Raw genomic sequence first — 18,254 nt, forward strand, 5'->3', positions numbered from 1 at the left:
CCTGACCAACTTGATTTAATGGAACAATAAATGCTCCAATGAGAAGTGATGGCACCAATCTCCTGGTCGAGGAGGAATAAGAGGATCTGTTTGCCTACATTTTCTGTCAGGCGAGACTTAACCAGGTCCTGATATGCACTTGAAATTGGTTACTAATGAGTGGCAACTAGATGCTCTAGATGCATAGTTGCTTTGGGGATACTTTTAAAATATTATTATTATTATTTTTTTTTTAGATTGGAATTCCCAATTGGTTTCTTCCATTCCTCCTTAGCCAAGAATGAAGTGCTTGTTAGCTAGTCTGAGTGAGATGACAGGACACAGGCCTACTTTACAACAAGTCCGTCTCCTTGATGGGTGGGAGGACCTCCGGGGGCAGCTCCGAGGACGAGGGTCTGCTTCCAGTGCCAGCTTCTAGTCATACCGAGGACAGCACTTCCCCCGAAGGGTCCTTGCCCTTCTTCTCCTCGGCCCGGTCCATGTCGATCACGTGCACCACGCCAGGCTTGAGGATCAAGTCCTCGGCCTCCACCTGGCTGCGGTTGTCCTCCACCTCCATGTAGCTCCCCTTGGTCTGCTGGGCCGCCTTGCTGAAGGCTTCTTTGAGGCGACGCTTGAGTTCCACGTCCGGGCAGAAGACGTACTCGTACAGGCCGCCAGCTAGGACCGCTCCGATGATTGGTCCAACCCAGTAGATCTGGGGAGGAGAGGGAGGAGTTAGAGAACTCAGAGAAAAACCATCCCGTGAACGACTCCCACAGGTAGAAATTAGCTGGCTTAAGTTAAGAGAGGGTCATGTGCGGGTCACAGGGAATGAATTGTATGAAAAAGAGAGGAGCTGGACAGAATAAAGAAAAATACACCAAATCCACGTCAGAGACCCATCGTTAAATGACATTTGAGCAGAAAATAAGAAAAGACTGCTTTCTCTTTTCCTTTCATCAACGACTTGCTTTCCGTGTTCTGATGACCACTGAAGGACAGGTAGCCCTCTTTGGTGGGCCTGCGTATGAATGGACATAAGAACTCGCAGCTAACACAGAAAAAGGTCTGTGAGTGCTTTGCTCGTGTTCTTGATGCCATCTCACAGGCTCCTCAGCTTCTCACAGTCATGCACAGTCTCCCACCGGGAGCTCCTGCTGTCAGCACAGTGTGAAGAAGGCTCTCAGCTCCCCGCTCAGCTCAGCTTCGTGAGTGTCTGCATCAGCGACTTCACTTCCTAACCCTCAATTCCTCACCGACAGAGCAGGGATTATTACAACACACACATCACCGGGTGCGGGATTAAATGGAAACGGACTGAAATTTAATCACGTGCTTGTAGATACTGAGCAGTTCCAGTGGCACAGTAACCTGCGCATTCCGTGTTTCCCAGGCGATTTAAGATGCTCGCGTCTAGGCTGGCCATCCCAGTAAGTCATCTCCGTGTGTGCCACGTGCTTTCCCGCTCTAACATGTGATGTGATTTAACTGAACGCCTCCTGGCTCCTCCGCTACTCTCCTGCAGAGCTCTCGCTCGCCCTTCCTGCCCGCGGTGACCGGGAGGAGAGCCCTGCACTGCGTCCACGGTGCTGGCTGTCTGAGGATGAGCGAGCAAGGCCTCAGCGATGTTAACTCAGTAAACGAAAGCTTGTATCGCATCACTTCCGTGTCTGGAATAAATTAAATTTTGAGTTTGGGATAAATGTCAACATTGGCTGTAGCGCATATGTAGGCTGTGGACAATCAGCCATTCATTCCAGAGATTCACGTGGGCTGCCCTAGCTGGTGTGGCTCAGTGGATAGAGCGTTGGCCTGAGGACTGAAGGGTCCCAGGTTCAATTCCTTCCGGCCAACGGCACATGCCCAGGGTGCAGGCTCGATCCCCAATAGGGGGAGTGGAGGAGGCAGGCGATCAATGATTTTCTCTCATCATTGCTGCTTCTATTTCTCTCTCCCTTTCTTCTTCTCTGAAACCAATAAAGACATATTAAAAAATGTTTGTTTGTTTTTTAAAGATTAATTCACGTGGGCAACAGAAACCCCATTTACTGGGCACTTCCTCCGAGCCAGCTGTTCTTAATACTTTCCTCACATGCACTCACTTAACCGCAGCATCACTCTCTGAGCCGGGTGTAATTAGAACTTCCGTTTGATCAGTAAGAACACCGCCTCTCCGAGAGGGGAAGAGGCTTGCTTCAGAGCTCATGCCTAGCAACCCCCTGAGCTGGGATTCCAGGCCTGTGTGCATGCAAACCACTCTTTTGAGCTATTACATCACTTTCCTCCGTACAGTCTTCTCATTTGAAAAAAAAAGAAAAAGAAAAAAGTAAGAATGATTCAAGCTTCCAACACTCTCTGAAAATTAAAATCAGCACCCTCCCTGCAAAATCTAAAGAGAATTCAAGCTTGGAGCTAAAACTGAACATGTATACTGAACAGGGGAGCAGGGCGGAGTGGTTACAAGAACCACGTCTCCCATATCCAACATGAAAGACACCATGTGCGAGCTTCCCTCTCCAGGCCCTTTCAGAGGAGCCCTCCGCAGACAGTCTTTACTCTTTGTTCCTTCAGTCAGATCTCCTTGGCTAGATTCACTCCACCAGCTACAAGTCCCACAGGGAGACAGAATGCTACACAATCACCACCCTTCCCCCTGAGCACCTATGAGCAAGGCATCGAGCTGCATGTGCTAAAAACGAACAGATCTGAATTCCAAAGGCTATTTCAAAACAAAGTCTTAAAGTACATTGTAAAAACTATAAAGGAAAATAACTTTATTCTTAAAAATACAGAAAAGTATAAAAAAGAAAACTAAAATAATGTCATTATTATTTGGGTGTTATTTCTAGTCTATCTATCATCTATATCTATCTATCTATCTATCTATCATCTATTTATCTGCAGATATACTTTAATTTAGTTCTAAATTTCACACACCATTGAACATTCACTTTCAGTAGGAGTAGGTTTGTTATAAAATAACAGGAAGAAACTTTGATTCTCTTTAAATTATCTCTAGTTTATCACACCTAACAAGTAATGAATAAAAACATATTTTCACCTGCATTTTAAAGTCCTCATAAATTGAACTAAAAGTTGTTCCTAAATTTTAATTGTAAAAAAAAGTTTGAATTTAATAGGTTAGGTTGAACTGAAAGTTGTGTCGTTTTCATAAGATCTATATACTGCCCATAAAAACATTTCCGTTCCTGTTGCTGTGGCCATTTTGTCGAGGCACACATTTAGAAATATCAGTGGCAAAATAACCAGTCCGATGGGTCGTATTGTTGAAAAGTCGTGGCCTGTCTCGGTCCTGACTCCTGCTTTGAGTCGTCAATGGGGTGGATTTCTGTAAACACCAGGTGCGGATTTTAGGACTCAATGCTCACCCTGGGCTGCCATTGCTTCTCATTTGCAGTGTTTGCTGTGGCTGAACGGTGTGGCTGGGCCAGTGACCACTCCGTGCCCGAGACTGACACACAGGTGACATTCTTTATGTTCATAAACTAAACATTGCAAACTAGCACTCACAACATGTAAGTGACAATAAACGCCAGCCCCATGGGAGGTGGCTTCTGTCTCATATTTATATTGCTTATTGTAAGTTAGCGTGTGAGTGGCCATCAATGCTGCTACATTACTCAGCTAAGGAATGAAAACTCCTTTTTGGAAGAAGCAATTGAAATGGAGTTGGGGGTGAGTTAAGAACAGGCACCCCTCTCTCCAGAAGCACGGCCAGTGCATCAGTAGGTAGGAGAGGCGGGAGGCTGCAGGCAGGCCTTTTCGGAAAATCAGTTATTTCCCCGCTGTGGCTCCGGCGATCACAGCGTAAACATTTGCACCATTCACTCCTCGCCATCTGCGTTCAGATGCTTCCAACGTGCAGGCTATTAATTGGGTTCATGCTTTCGTAAACAAAAAAGATAACTATTTTTGCTATGGGCAGTGCTTTTAAACATTTCATTCTTTTTTTCTCCTTCATCTTCTTTCTGCAAGTGTATTTCCTCTTATTGCCAGGAAGGCTTTACTTTCAATTATTTAAAAACCATCTCCTCTCCACTGTCCTGATTTTAACTGGTTCCACACAGGCAACCTCCGTGGGCAATGTATTCTGCTGGAGTCTGTCAGATACAGTGCCCAGAGCAGTGCTTAAAAAAAAAAAAGACTATTACCGAGGCTCAGGGCAGATATGAGATGAGATGTTTTGCAACGGATCTGTGCTAGTCTCTCTTATGAAAAATGTAATCAGTAGGAGGTCAAGGTTGGGAGGAAGTAGGAGAAACCAGTGAGAAAAATAATGAAAAAAGTCCGAGCTCCATGGGTAACTGTCCTCAACGTGATAGTTACCCAGTGGTTTTCCCAATTTCCCATGATGACTGCGGGTCCGAAGGATCGGGCGGGGTTCATGCTGGCACCGGTGTAATTGATCTGCGGGGAGAAATAAACCAACTTCAGACTCTGCTGACACAGGCCTCCTGAGGGGTCTCTTTCCGTGAGGTTTGCTACCATTTGCAATGCTACCCGAGAGCCGTCAAGATATGAAAATAAGAAATATTTAAATGGTAAAGGTACATGTTTTTTCAGATGTGTAACACCTGAGATCATCTGTGTATGCTTGTAAGTTAAACTGTGATGAACACATCCTTTTCTTAAGTAAATCCTTTTGGCCAGTGTATGTATTATTCTGAATCCCAAGCTACAGTACAAAGTGGATTAGTGAGTCTTTTATAAATATTTCTGGTAATACTACAATCCTAAGAAGCATATTTTTCCTCATTTTTAGCTCACTTCCAATTATGACTTATTTTTAGTCTCTGATCTGTATAATAAATGTAGATGCAACTGAAAACAGGATAGAGCAGATGGACATCTTTTGCAAAAATGTATAGCAAATAAATTTTAAACTTTTATAAGGAATTTATGTTAAATAAAAAGTTTATAATAGAGACATAAAAAAAAAAGATGCTCGCTACCATATCACCATCCTCGTGGGAAAGCTGGTAAAGTAATCCCCAGGAAGGGACCGGCATGGCTGCAGTGAAAGGACTCCAGCTGTAAAACACCACGTTTTCAGGCCAGCTCTAGGGCGAGGCTAAATGAAATGGATCAATTATTCAAATGGACTTGGAAACTTACTGCAAATAAATGTCCAATTGCAACAGAGAATCCAATTGCTAAAGCGATGGAGCCAGTGACATCAGTCCGTTTGGAGTCACAGCTGGCAAAAATAGTAAACACCAACTGGAATGTGATGATCAGCTCCACCAGGAGACCGTGGCCTGCAGTGAGATTCCCATGGACCTAGGAAGAGAAGAATCCTCAGTCTGAGCTGAAGCAAGAATACATTTCCTATGGCGACACAGCATTTCATCCGTTTGAAAGCAATGGTGGGCATATAATTTCACTTATATGCAGACTCTACAGAACAAAATAGAAACATCTCAGAGACACAGAGAAGAGAACAGACTGATGGTTGACAGTGGAGGGGGTAGGGACTAGGTGAGAAGGTGAATGGATTAAGAAGCATAAATTGTTAGTTTCTGAAAAGTCACAGAGATCTAAATGACAACACAGGGAATAGAGTCAGTAATCTATACTAATAAAAGACCAGACATCTTCTGGATGTCCTTCTGGACAAAGCCACAGTGGTGAGGGTTGAGGCAGAGGTGGTTGGGGTGATCAGGTCAGCAGGGGAGCAGTTAGGGGCACCAGGCAGGCAGGCAGAGTGGTTAGGGATGATCAGGTAGGCAGTCAGGTGAGCAGTTAGGAGCCAGCAGTCCTGGAATGCAAGAGGGATGTCTGACTGCTGGTTTAGGCCAGTTCCCAACTCTGGTCCTGGATTGGAGAGTGTGCAGGCTGGGCTGAGGGACCCCTTCCCCCACCAATGCATGAATTTCATGCACCAGGCCTCTAGTCTATAATAATAAAAGTGTAATATGCTAATTAGACTAGACAGCTTAATGACCTTCCAGACATCCTTTTGGATGACCTTCCGGACAAAGCTGGGGCTGCGAGGGCCGAGAGCCTCTTGCACAGATTTCATGCATCGGGTCTCTAGTGTTGTAATAACTATGTAAGGTGCCAGGTGGGTACTTGAAACACAAGGGGGAACCACTCTGTAAAGTACATGATTGTCTAACTATCACGCTGTCCACCTGAAACAAATACGAAAGAATATTGAATGGAAACTGTAATAAAATAAACGACTGATGGCTGCATCTTCTACTCCACTCACAACTGAGACGCTGCTCCTGTCCCCCCAAAAAGAAGGCACCAATCCCCACTCATTCTGGGCAATCACAGGTAATTAATCCTCTTACAATGACCAAGCAGGGGTTTCAACAAGGGAAGTGAAACGTGCCACTGCTCTACTTAATTTATAAAAGAGTTTCTTGAGAGTCTTATAATTTTATAAGGAAATGATTAAATACATTAATTAGATTTAAATTAATTCATATATATTATTTCAATTAAAATTTATACTGTGTGTGTGTGTTTTAAATCAACTCTGGTGATGAGCTAACAAATGATAATCCTAATCAGCTGAGAGCCAAGTTAGGTTCAAATGCCAATGTACTTTTTTTAAGTGTGATCCTTAACTAGATCATTTAAAATTTCACAAATATAGGAAGAAACTAATTGTTTCTTCTGCTAGTGAACCAACAAATCTATATATATAAAAGCCTAAGTGACTGGAACATCCAGAATGACCGGTTGCTATGATGTTTACTGTGGCCAGCCAACCAGTCCGATCAGGGGTGGGGCCAGCCGACCAACCTCCATGGCCCCTTCCCTCAGCTGGTCCGGCCCCTGACTGGCACCCCCTCCACCCCTCCACCTCGATCTGGGGTGGGGCTGGCTGACCAACCTCCTGTATCCCCTCCACGACCTCACCTGTGCACAAATTCGTGCACCAGGCCTCTAGTAATGATAATAAAAGTATTTTATGCTAAATGTATAGTTGGTGTAGTCACTGGGGTGGGAGAGAGAAAGGGAAAAACCAACACCATTTTTGTGCCACCAAGACAGTTTTCAAGTTCATCAAGAATCACCAGATATGCCCTGAGAATAAATTAGCTATTTTAGGAAGGTCTCTCAGGCCTCCAGGGTGTTATTGAATAGAGTCCACAAGAAGCTGAAGTCCTAGTTTAAAAATAAGAGCGGACGGCGTACATTTTCACCATGTAATACTATGCAGCAATGAAAAAGAAGGATCTCTTACCCCTGAGACAGCATGCACGGACCTGGAAAGCGTCATGCTAAGTGAAATAAGCCAGGCAGAGAAAGACAAGTATCACGTGATCTCACTCATATGTGGAGTCTCATGAACAAAATAAACAGATGAGCAGAGTGGATCCAGAGACATGGAAGCATGGAACAGAGTGTGGAATCTCAGAGGGGAGGCAGGGAGGGTGGGTGGGTGGGTGGGAGGTAATCAACCGAAGACCATGTGTGCAGATATGCATGGCCCATGGACACAGACGATAGGGTGCTGAAGGCCTGGGGTGGGGGTAGGGGCGAGCTGGAGGGGGTCACGGGAGGGGGGCCTGGACACATGTAATATTTTCCACAATAAAAATTAACAAACCAACGAGACAACGCTAAGAGCTGAAGAGGCTACCGTGGTGACGCCCAGGCCGCCCACCACGCTGGGCGGGGTGACGAGGTAGAGGATGCCGGCCCCCAGGATGGCCCCCAGGCACTGGGCCGCGATGTAGAAGACGGACTTGGCCAGGCTCATCTTGCGGGTGCACACCATGGCCACGGTGACGGCGGGGTTGATGTGGCCGCCGCTGATGTGGCCGAAGCACTGCACCATGGTGGCGATGCTCAGGCCGAAGCACAGCGAGATGAGCACCATGTCCACGGGCAGCGGCTGCTCGGCGCCGCCCCAGTTGACGGTGGAGCCCAGGCTGAGCAGCACGAAGATGAGCATGGCCAGGAACTCGGCCGTGACCGCCTTCCAGAAGGCCTGGGTCCACACCCCGCGGAAGGCCGTCATGGCGCCCTGGCTCCCGCACCGAGGCCCGCACTTGCTGGGGAGCAGAGGAGACGGGTGTCAGCAGCTAGCACCCTGGTTCGGGGCTCAGGGGGCCCCGGCCCGCGGGCCTGCTCCACGGCGGGGAGCCCCCGGGTCACCCACATGCCCCAAAGACTGCTTCCCAGACAGCCCCCCCCCACACACCCACACCCTCACCCCCCCCACACCTCCACACATACCCCCACACACACCTCCACACACACCCCCACACACACCCCCACACACACCTCCACACACACCCCCACACCCCCCACACACACCCCCCACCCCCCCACCCCCCCCACCCCCCCACACACCCCCCCACACACCCCCCCACCCCCCCACCCCCCCACCCCCCACACCCCCACACACACCCCCACACACCCCCCCACCCCCCCCCCCACACACACCCCTCCACCCCCCACACACACACCCACACACACCTCCACACCCCCCTACAACCCCTCAAACACCACATCCCCCCACACCCCCCACATAACCCCCCAAACACACCCCCCACCACACACCACCCCTCCTCCCCTCACACCCCTCCTCACACCTACACACCCACATACCCCCACACCCCCCCACATACCCCCCACCCAACACACACCTCCCCCCACACACACCGCCCCTCACGACCCCTCGACCACCCCCCATCCCCCCTACCCTCACACACCCCACATACCCCCCACACACCCCCCAGCCCCCCCCACTCACACCACCCCCTCCACCCCCATCCGCCATATACCCCCCCACCCCCCCCCCCCACACACACCCCCCCACCCCCCCACACCCCCCCCCACCCACACCACCCCCACACCCCCCCCACCCCCCCCCCCCCCCCCCCCACCCCCCCCCCCCCACCCCCCCCCCCCCCACCCCCACCACCCCCCCACCCCCCCACCCCCCCCCCCCACACACACCCCCACACACACCCCCCACCCCCCACACCCCCACACACCCCACACACACCCCCCACACCCCCCACACACCCACACACACCTCCCACACCCCCCTACAACCCCTCAAACACCACATCCCCCCACACCCCCCACATAACCCCCCAAACACACCCCCCACCACACACCACCCCTCAGCAACACCCACCCCCCCCACACACACCCACACCCCCCACACCCCCCCACACACACCCCCACACCCCCCCCACCCCCCAACCCCCCCCCACACCCCCCACCACCCCCCCCCCCCCCCCACCCCCCCACACACCTCCTCCACCCCCCACACCCCCAACACACCTCCACACCCCCTTACACCCCTCACACACACCCCCATCCCCCACACACCCCTCCACACACACCTCCACACTGGGGTCCCCCGGAGCCAAAGGCCAGGGGAACTCAGCCTTGACTTTCAGGAGCTCCACTCAGCCTCTGGTCTGACATGGAAAGAGACCCCCATTTCCTGCCCAAGCCCAGGAGGCCCCGGGGGAGGGCCAGCCCACTGCCCAGTGAGTCCTCTGAGTGAATCCTAATTGCAAAACCCCGCGGGGAGGCCCGGACTGCACACTCCGGAGGCGGAGAAAACTGGGACAAAGCAGCCTGGGAACGCGGGCAGGAGGCGCCCTGGGAGAGACATTACTGGTTCCCCAGGGAGAGGCAGGCAGCTCACACAGGGGCAGAGGGAGGGGCCTCTGGGCTCAGGCAGCCGGCACGGGGCTGGCACCTGCGCTCCTCCCTCCGTGGCCGGAGTCTGTGGGAAAGAGGAAGCCCAGGAGCCAGTGGGCAGTCCCCTTTAGCAGCCACGGCCACGGGTCACCTGGAGGCAGGCCTGGGAGAGGCCGCCCCCCACCCCTCACTGCACCCCTCTTCCATCACCTTCCCCAGCTCCTGTTCTCTCTCCCTGCTCGTCCCTCAGACCCTCTCCCTTCCCCTCCCTCAGCCCCTCTCCCTTCCATCCCTCAGCCCCTCTCCCTGCCCATCCCTCAGCCCCTCTCCCTTCCCCTCCCTCAGCCCCTCTCCCTTCCATCCCTCAGCCCCTCTCCCTGCCCATCCCTCAGCCCCTCTCCCTTCCATCCCTCAGCCCCTCTCCCTTCCATCCTTCAGCCCCTCTCCCTTCCCCTCCCTCAGCCCTCTCCCTTCCATCCCTCAGCCCCTCTCCCTTCCATCCCTCAGCCCCTCTCCCTTCCATCCCTTAGCCCCTCTCCCTGCCCATCTCTCAGCCCCTCTCCCTTCCATCCCTCAGCCCCTCTCCCTGCCCATCCCTCAGCCCCTCTCCCTTCCATCCCTCAGCCCCTCTCCCTGCCCATCCCTCAGCCCCTCTCCCTTCCATCCCTTAGCCCCTCTCCCTGCCCATCTCTCAGCCCCTCTCCCTTCCATCCCTCAGCCCCTCTCCCTGCCCATCCCTCAGCCCCTCTCCCTTCCATCCCTCAGCCCCTCTCCCTGCCCATCCCTCAGCCCCTCTCCCTTCCATCCCTCAGCCCCTCTCCCTGCCCATCCCTCAGCCCCTCTCCCTTCCCCTCCCTCGGGCATCCGTCCACCTCTCCAGATACCTGATTTCAGAAACCCAGTTGCTCCTTCAGCTTTAAATTTTCATCAGAAAAAAATACCCACGAAAACCAACAGAGAAACTAACGCCTTAGGGAGCCTCTGGCTTCTTTGGGGAGCCCCCGAGTCTGCTCCCCTCCCCGGAGTCCCCTGGCAGCGCACGCAGACTGGGCCTCAGCAGCTCCCAGCGGCCCTCCTGTGGCCCTCAGAGTCCGTCCCCCCCCATACCCTGAAATGGGGCGACACCATTTGTTTCGCTCCCTTTGCCCCAGAGAAAGGGGCTCGCTGGGGCGCCCCATGGCAGGGAAAGGGGCTCATTGGGGGGCTCTATGGCAGGAAAGGGGCTCATTGGGGGGCTCCATGGCAGGGAAAGGGGCTCATTGGGGCGCACCATGGCAGGGAAAGGGGCTCATTGGGGGGCCCCATGGCAGGGAAAGGGGCTCATTGGGGGGCCCCATGGCAGGGAAAGGGGCTCATTGGGGCGCACCATGGCAGGGAAAGGGGCTCATTGGGGGGCCCCATGGCAGGGAAAGGGGCTCATTGGGGGGCTCCATGGCAGGGAAAGGGGCTCATTGGGGGGCCCCATGGCAGGGAAAGGGGCTCTTGGGGGGCCCCATGGCAGGGAAAGGGGTGCGTTTCTCTTTCGGGAACTCCCGGCTGACCTGCTGCTGGCGGCCGAGCCCCGAGTGGTCATGTTTTGATGGAAAATGCTTTCGGCAGCCCCACCTCCAGGTCCCACTCCCTGCGGCCCCAGGTCTCCAAGGCGCACCCCTTCCCCGCAGCCCTCCCCCGCCCGCCAGCACCCCAGGGCTCAGCCCTCAGCCGTCAGCCCGCTCCCGGCTCCCTCCCCGGTCCTGCAGGGCAGGCACCGGCCCCCACAAAGCAGCCCACTCCCACCTGCCGGCCCGCAAGGTCCCCGCAGGCAGGCGGAGCAGGACTCACCACCACCGCCCGGCTGCCGGTCCGGCTCTGTCGCTCATGCCTTCCCCCCGCCGAGTGCGGCTCTGGCCCGCCCGCCCGCCCGCCCGCCCGTCACCAGGCCGGAGTCAGATTACGGCCGCGGGCCTGATTGGGCTGGCAGCGCAGGGGGACCTGTGCCATGTGGCAGTCACTCAGTGCCATTTGCGCGGGGCATGCCTCTCCCGCCCCATCCCCGGACAGGGCGCTCAGGAACAAGCACGCTGACGCTGCTCCTTAGCTGGCCGTTGGATGACTGAGGCTCCCCCAAATCTTGTCTGCGCTCTCCCCCGGCCTCCAAAGAAGGGGTCGGTTGTTTGTCTGCAGTTGAAACTGGGCAACTCTGAGAAGGGGGTGGGCACCACCGGGCGGGCTGTGAGATGAAGGGAGAGGCCGCAGCGCAGTAGCCGCTGGCAGGGACAGGAAGTGTCTGGTCTGAGAAGAGCACACGGAGCCAAAGGTCCCGCAGGTCTGTCTGCATCGGGGTCCCCGGTGCGGATAACAGGGAACAAGAAACAACAGGAGCCAGGCCGCCTCCGGGCTGACCCGGTGGTCCTGTTACTGACACTGCGGGGTCAGAAGCCGCGGAGGAAACAGAATGGGTGGGGACATTCAGGTGAATGTAACTTCTAGAATCTGAGGGAGGACAGGCCCTGTCGTTTGTGGAGCCCGTCAGTCTCCCGGCTGCGAGGCCCTGAGGGCAGTGGGGAGCTGTCAGGGCCGGGATGGGACATGGGGCTCAGGGGCCGCCAATCGGAACCCCTGTACCCTCTCTTGGCGAGTCAGTCATCGCTGGCCCTACAGGGCCCTCTTATTTTATACGTCAATTCCTCCCTCCTCACTAAGACACCGAACATGTGGGAGCGTACCGCTCATCCCAACAAAGAGATGACAACTCACATCTCTCCATGAGACGGTCCCCTCCCGGCCCCGCCTGGTCCTCTGATTCCAGACCAGAGTCTGTTTCAGAGGGAGGCCTGGGAAGGAAGAGCCGTGGCTTCTTCCTGGTGAGTGAAGCCTGTGGTCCAGTCATCCCCGCGGGGGCCCTGCTCCCCGGGCTGCTGGCTGCTGGCCGCTGGCTGCGGGTCTTTGCTTGGTGCCCTCTCTGCAGGCGCAGGCTCGTTAGCAGGCTGCCCACGCTGGGCAGTTCCCGGCACCGGCTCCCTCCGTGCCAGCAGCACTTGGCTCCGGCCGATTCTCAGACCCTCGCCCTTTCTTCCAGCTGGCGGGTCGCCGCCCGGTCTCCGTCCACAGTTCAGTTCCTAAGGGTGGCGGCTCCCCAGGGCAGGGCCAGCCTCCTTGGCAGCAGCTCTCACAGGGATTGTAGCTCAGCAGGGGCAGATGGTGACCGGGGATTAACCCTTCACCCACAGGAGGTGGTCTTTCTCACTGGGCAGGACCTGCTGTCCTTCTCAGGTGCCAGTGGGAGAGCGAATCCTTATGCTGCACCTGCAGCCCCATGCCCTGCGCGCTCCTCAGCTCCTCTCTCCCTCAGGGGCCTGGTGTTTCTGTGGGTGAGGGACACAGCTTCCCAGCAGGACCGTTGGTGGCGAGGTGCTCAGGATGTGGTGATGGAGGAAGGCAGCCATATAAGTTCGTGGTGATGGTGGGGGTGAGACGAATGGGGAGCCTGGAGAATATTCATGGTAGTGTCTAAGGCGTTTCCATCACAATGACAGTTTATGACTGTTCAGTAAACCATTCGGCCCGCGATTTAGGCTGGATTTTAGATTTTGGCCCCTTCTCTGATTGAGTTCGACACCCCTAGTCTAAGGGGATCTGCTTTGAAGTGCTCTGGACCAGTGGTCGGCAAACTCATTAGCCAACAGAGCCAAATACCAACAGTACAACAATTGAAATTTCTTTGGAGAGTCACATTTTTAAAACGCAAACTTCTCCTAACGCTGCTTCTTCAAAAGAGACTCGCCCAGGCCGTGGTATTTTGTGGAAAAGCCACACTCAAGGGGCCAAAGAGCCCAATGTGGCTCGCGAGCAGCGGTTTGCTGACCATGGTCCTGGGCCAAGAGCCAAATGCTATTTGGAATCTAAAACATTTTCTCTCCCCTTGGTGAACTTGGAAGGGTCGAATTCACTTAGAAGTAGAATAACAACGTAGTGATGCCATCTCGACCTCTTGCCGAGTCGTCCTGCAGTCTACTGGGATGGCAGCCGGGCAGGCTGACTTCCAATCAGCCCTTCGGGTCAGGCCCGCTGGGAGAGTTGGGTGAGTGAAGCTGTGGCTCAGGAACATGTGAGGAAACATGAAAGAGGTAAATGACAGCTACAACAATACTCAGCAGAAAGTAGCTGACCGACGTAGCTCCAAATTTTTAAACTTATACCACGCCACTCTCCTTTGGTGCCGAGTGCGTCTTCGGGGTTTGCGGACTGCCCCCCACCTTTGCCCTCAGAACCTTGACCCCTTCCTCCTGTGTGCAGAGAGTGAAAACTGAAACAGCCCTGGCAGTGCCAGCAGGGCCTCCTCCCGGACGCGGAGTGCCCCGGGCTGGTGGGGGCAGAGTCAGTGGCAACTCATAAATCTTATTTTGCTTTTCACGAACTGCAGCATCATGAACTCCCTAGAGCCCTTACATATCAGCATGTTCATTACAAACAAACACAGAAACACAGAAACACAACAGCAGCTTCAGGGGCTGCCGCTGCCGCCACCACCACCACCACCACCGGCTCATAGCCACCAGCCAAGGGCTGTAATGGTGGCTTTGTTCTTCTATCAGAGAGGCGTTGCCTTATTTCAATGCAGCGTGGTTTCCAGAAGCACAGTCCCCCACTCAGAGAGTAATGCAAAAATAACATCTAAAACCAGCAATGAACCAAGTGGTGGACCCCGCTTCCCGTTCTTCAGTGGGGTGCATCTGAGGAGACCTTCTCCAAGGCCCCCAATCCTGTCACTGAGCCCCTGTCCTGCCCCCAGCCCCCAGCCCCCAGCCCCGGATCCAGGTCTCCCCTGGCTGGTAGAGCAGCACATTTTCCTTGATTTGGATCCAGGCGGCCTCTGCTTCGGTGGGGAGCTGCACTCCGCTGACATTTAAGGCAGGAATTCCCTGGGAAAATAGTCAAGAGATTCTTTTGGTGCTGCTGGCAGGGCCCCAAAGGGTTTAGGGTTCCCCTCTCTAGGCAAATGGGAAGGGAGTGAGGGAGGGAGGGGAGAGAAACAGAAGGACTTTATTGAGTGACTGTATTTCATCTGGAGCTTGTACAAAAAAAGCAGAAATGTGGTGAGATGATTGGATACGTTTCTTACCCTTATCTCTCACCCAGCTACCATGACAGTCCAGACTTGGGCTGGGTGTTTTAAAGGCTGCTTAGATATCCATAGTAAAAGAAGAAAAGAAAAAAAAGAATATCTGTAATACTTTCAACAATAAAAATAATTAAAATAAATCAGTTATCTGGGTAGCAGAGAACTTTGGGATCTAAGGGGTTGGGCCAAAATGTTTGAAATGGTCAGTAATCAAAGTATAATCTGTAGTAGCAACTATTCCAAAATTTAACTTAAATGTGAACACTTCAGATCTGAACCCTTCCCACCCTCATTGGCACCAGCTCACATGCTTATTAGTACAAATGAAGGCCCTTTCCAAGAGAAGAGCAGAAATGGTCATAATCTGGGACTCTCAACAGTCAAGTCAAACAAACCTTCTCTTGCTTCTTTCCTGCTTGACCTTCTCTAAATTCTGTATATTGCGGTTACCTCGTCCAGCATCTAGAAGGGTTCGGAATCTGGAGAAGGCACTGTGTGTAAATTAAATAAGAGTCCATAGACAAAACATATTTTTGCAAGGCATTGGGAGGCCAGAGGACATTGGCTGAAGAAACCAAGTTCTCTCTTGTCTCAGGACCCCTTGCTATTTATTAACACAATTTGTCCTAAGGCGAGGTGGAGATATACACATCAAAGGGTAAGGTTTGGTATACAGAATCCATTGTCAGATTGGAAGAATTACCTCCAGCTGTTCAGCTGTTTGGCCAGGAGGAGGCAATAACATGTAGATTAAGATGCCCTCAGCTGTCTGGCAGCAAACAATCAATTTATGCATCCTTTTTAGGTTTAGGGGAAATGCCCTCAGCCATCTCCAGATGATTCAGCCCTGCTGACATGCTGGAATCAGCTTTCGGCATCTGTACTTCTGGTTTCACACATGCAGAAGAAATCAACATCCGAAAAACTCACAGGGCCTCTGAGAGGCGACAAGTTTCATGGATGGTTTCACCTGCCTGCACATCCTCATCTCCAGCGGGCCCTGGGCCCGCATGCCTGTGGCAGGGGACGAGTCATTGTCGTGGCCATGCCTTCTCAGCTCTCACCTTTAAAGACTCAACTAGGGCAGTGGCTGGCAAACCATGGCTCGAGAGCCACGTGTGGCTCTTTGGCCTCTTGAGTGTGGCTTTTCCACAAAATACCACAGCCTGGACAAGTCTATTTTGAAGAAGTGGCATGAAAAGAAGCTTAAGTTTAAAAAATGTGGCGGTCCTAAGAAATTTCAATCGTTGTCCTGTTGGTATTTGGCTCTGTGGACCAAGGAGTTTGCCGACCACTGAACTAGAGGGTCCTTTCATCGTTCATGCTTTTCCCTTTGCCACACGATCTCTGATTTATTTATTTATTTTTAAAAATATATTTTATTTATTTTTTACAGAGAGGAAGGGAGAGGGATAGAGAGGTAGAAACATCGATGAGAGAATTATCGACCAGCTGCCTCTTGTACACCCCCTCCTGGGGATGTGCTCGCAACTAAGGTACATGCCCTTGATCGAAATCGAACCTGGGACCTTTCAGTCCGCAGGCTGACGCTCTATCCACTGAGCCAAACCAGTTTTGGCTCTGATTTATTTTTAAACAGTCACCACCATTGATCTCCAGCTTAGAACCTGCCCATGGCAAACTTGCTAGGCTCGAGTTGCTTAAAAATCCCACAGTAACCCGTGATCCTATGTGATTCTCTACAGTTATCACCAGGCAATGCATCTGGACCATTCACTACTGTTCTGATGCTAAATTGGTCTCTCTTGTTGGATATACACTGCAACTGTGGGCTACAGATGTCTTATGTTTCTTACAGTGATGCTGCTGCTGCTGCTGATAGTGATGATAAAAGTGACTCAAGACCATTGTGCTGTGGAAGGAGAAGTGACAAGAGATTGCAGTCTTCACTTTACCACTGACCTGCGAGTGGCTATGGTCCATGTGGCCTTTTTGAGGGCATCTGTGAGATGGAAGGGAGTGCTACTTCTTTACTCTCTTTCTCAGAGTCATGGCAAGTCCAGATGCCCTCGTCAATCCGTTCTGGATCTGGAGCCCATCTTACATGGTTCTGTAATGCTCTAGTCCCCCAGCCCGCCCCATGGAATTGTTCACAGCATACTGGCACCATACTTACTTGTCTAACCCTATCGCTAGTCTGTAATCGCAGTAAGAGTGGGCATCTTAGTGATTAATTAGTCTTAGTAATAGTAAAGACTTTTTTATTTTATTTTTTATTTTATTTTATTTTATTTTATTTTATATTTTATTTTATTGCTAGAGGCCCTATGCAAGAAGTTTGTGAAGAGTAGGCTCTCACAGCAGCCCCAGCTTCATCCGTAAGGTTGTCTGGATGGCCGTTCCACTGTTCGACCGTTCGGATGATTTGCATATTACACTTTTTTATCATGATAGATTTTTTTTGAGGACTTTTTATTATCTAAGGCACATATGTTGTGGGCTTTGCTTCACACAGACTTTCATCAAGTGCAATGAAAATTTTTTTTTATTATTACTTTATTTACCCTTTTCATTATTTTGCTAGCACTTTATTGCCCGTTTGCCTAAGATTTTTATGATGTGTGTTACGTTAGTATGTCACCTTCAAAAGTCCCCTGGCGTGCCATCTGGGTATCTGTTGCCTCCATGAAGAAGAGAGACACTCCTTGGAGACAGAGGTAAGGAAGAAAAGGGTCCGGAAGGCAATGCCTTATGTCAAGAGGGAATGAGAAAGGGAAGAAAATGAAGATTTGTGTGTCTCTCATTTGAAGGTGGTGAGGAATGGCCAGCCCTTGAGGCTACTCAGATCAAGGAGTGTTTGATGGAGCAGCACGGAAATCGTTACAGAATTAATTACTGTGGAGCCAAGGATTTGCATTTTCCAAGGGGAAGGGGCACGCTCTGAGGTCCACTGGTGACCAGGATGCAGATCGGAGGGTGATTTGAGCCACCGCAGTCCTGTCCTGGGCCCAGGCGGTGGCCCCAGCCCTGAGCCCCGCTTCAGGAGGCTCTGTCCCTCCTCTGAGATCTCTGGCTCCTGGGACTCACCGAGCCCCTGGAGGCCCCACACCCCATCGCCGGACTCTCTGCTTTCAGCGAGGCCTGGCCTCTCCCGTATTCCTCTCCCCAGCTGGCCACATTTTGGAGGTCATTGAGACATTGGACGGGTTTGGGGCGATTCTGAAATATCTTAGATGCAGCCTGTCTAGAAGCAGGTTTATAAACTAGGGGCCACCTAAAACCCCTCTCTACATTTAGGGATGCAAAATTAAGCTTGGTGCATGCATTTGTTTGTTTGTTTGTTTTGCTTTAGACTTCTACTGATAGAAAAGTGAGGGTTAAGCTCATGCTTAGTCTCCTTACTGTATTAAGAATCGAGAAAACAAATTTTCAAACAAAATAATTTGGCTCCTTGTGCTGTGGCCCAGAACTGTGGCTGTCTGTGGCAATGATTCCTTCATCAGGTAAAAAATAACCAACTCAACCCAGACTGGACCAGCCTTGCATTTGGATGAGATTTGGG

At 52.1% G+C, this 18,254-nt stretch overlaps 1 protein-coding gene across 1 annotated transcript; it reads right to left on the reverse strand.

Moving 5' to 3' along the window:
• Positions 1-221: 221 nt before the first annotated feature.
• On the reverse strand, positions 222-11,608 carry AQP4 (aquaporin 4). The gene is made up of 5 exons (XM_036419410.2): positions 11,452-11,608; positions 7,604-8,018; positions 5,119-5,283; positions 4,330-4,410; positions 222-697 (listed from the first exon to the last, which is right to left on the reverse strand). The coding sequence occupies exons 1-5, from the start codon at positions 11,487-11,489 to the stop codon at positions 419-421; spliced, it is 978 nt and encodes a 325-aa protein (XP_036275303.1). The 5' UTR covers positions 11,490-11,608; the 3' UTR covers positions 222-418.
• Between the last annotated feature and the right edge of the window lie 6,646 nt (positions 11,609-18,254).

Source organism: Pipistrellus kuhlii, unplaced genomic scaffold (genome assembly GCF_014108245.1).
Source record: "Pipistrellus kuhlii isolate mPipKuh1 unplaced genomic scaffold, mPipKuh1.p scaffold_m20_p_6, whole genome shotgun sequence".
NCBI classification, from domain to species: Eukaryota; Metazoa; Chordata; class Mammalia; order Chiroptera; family Vespertilionidae; genus Pipistrellus; species Pipistrellus kuhlii.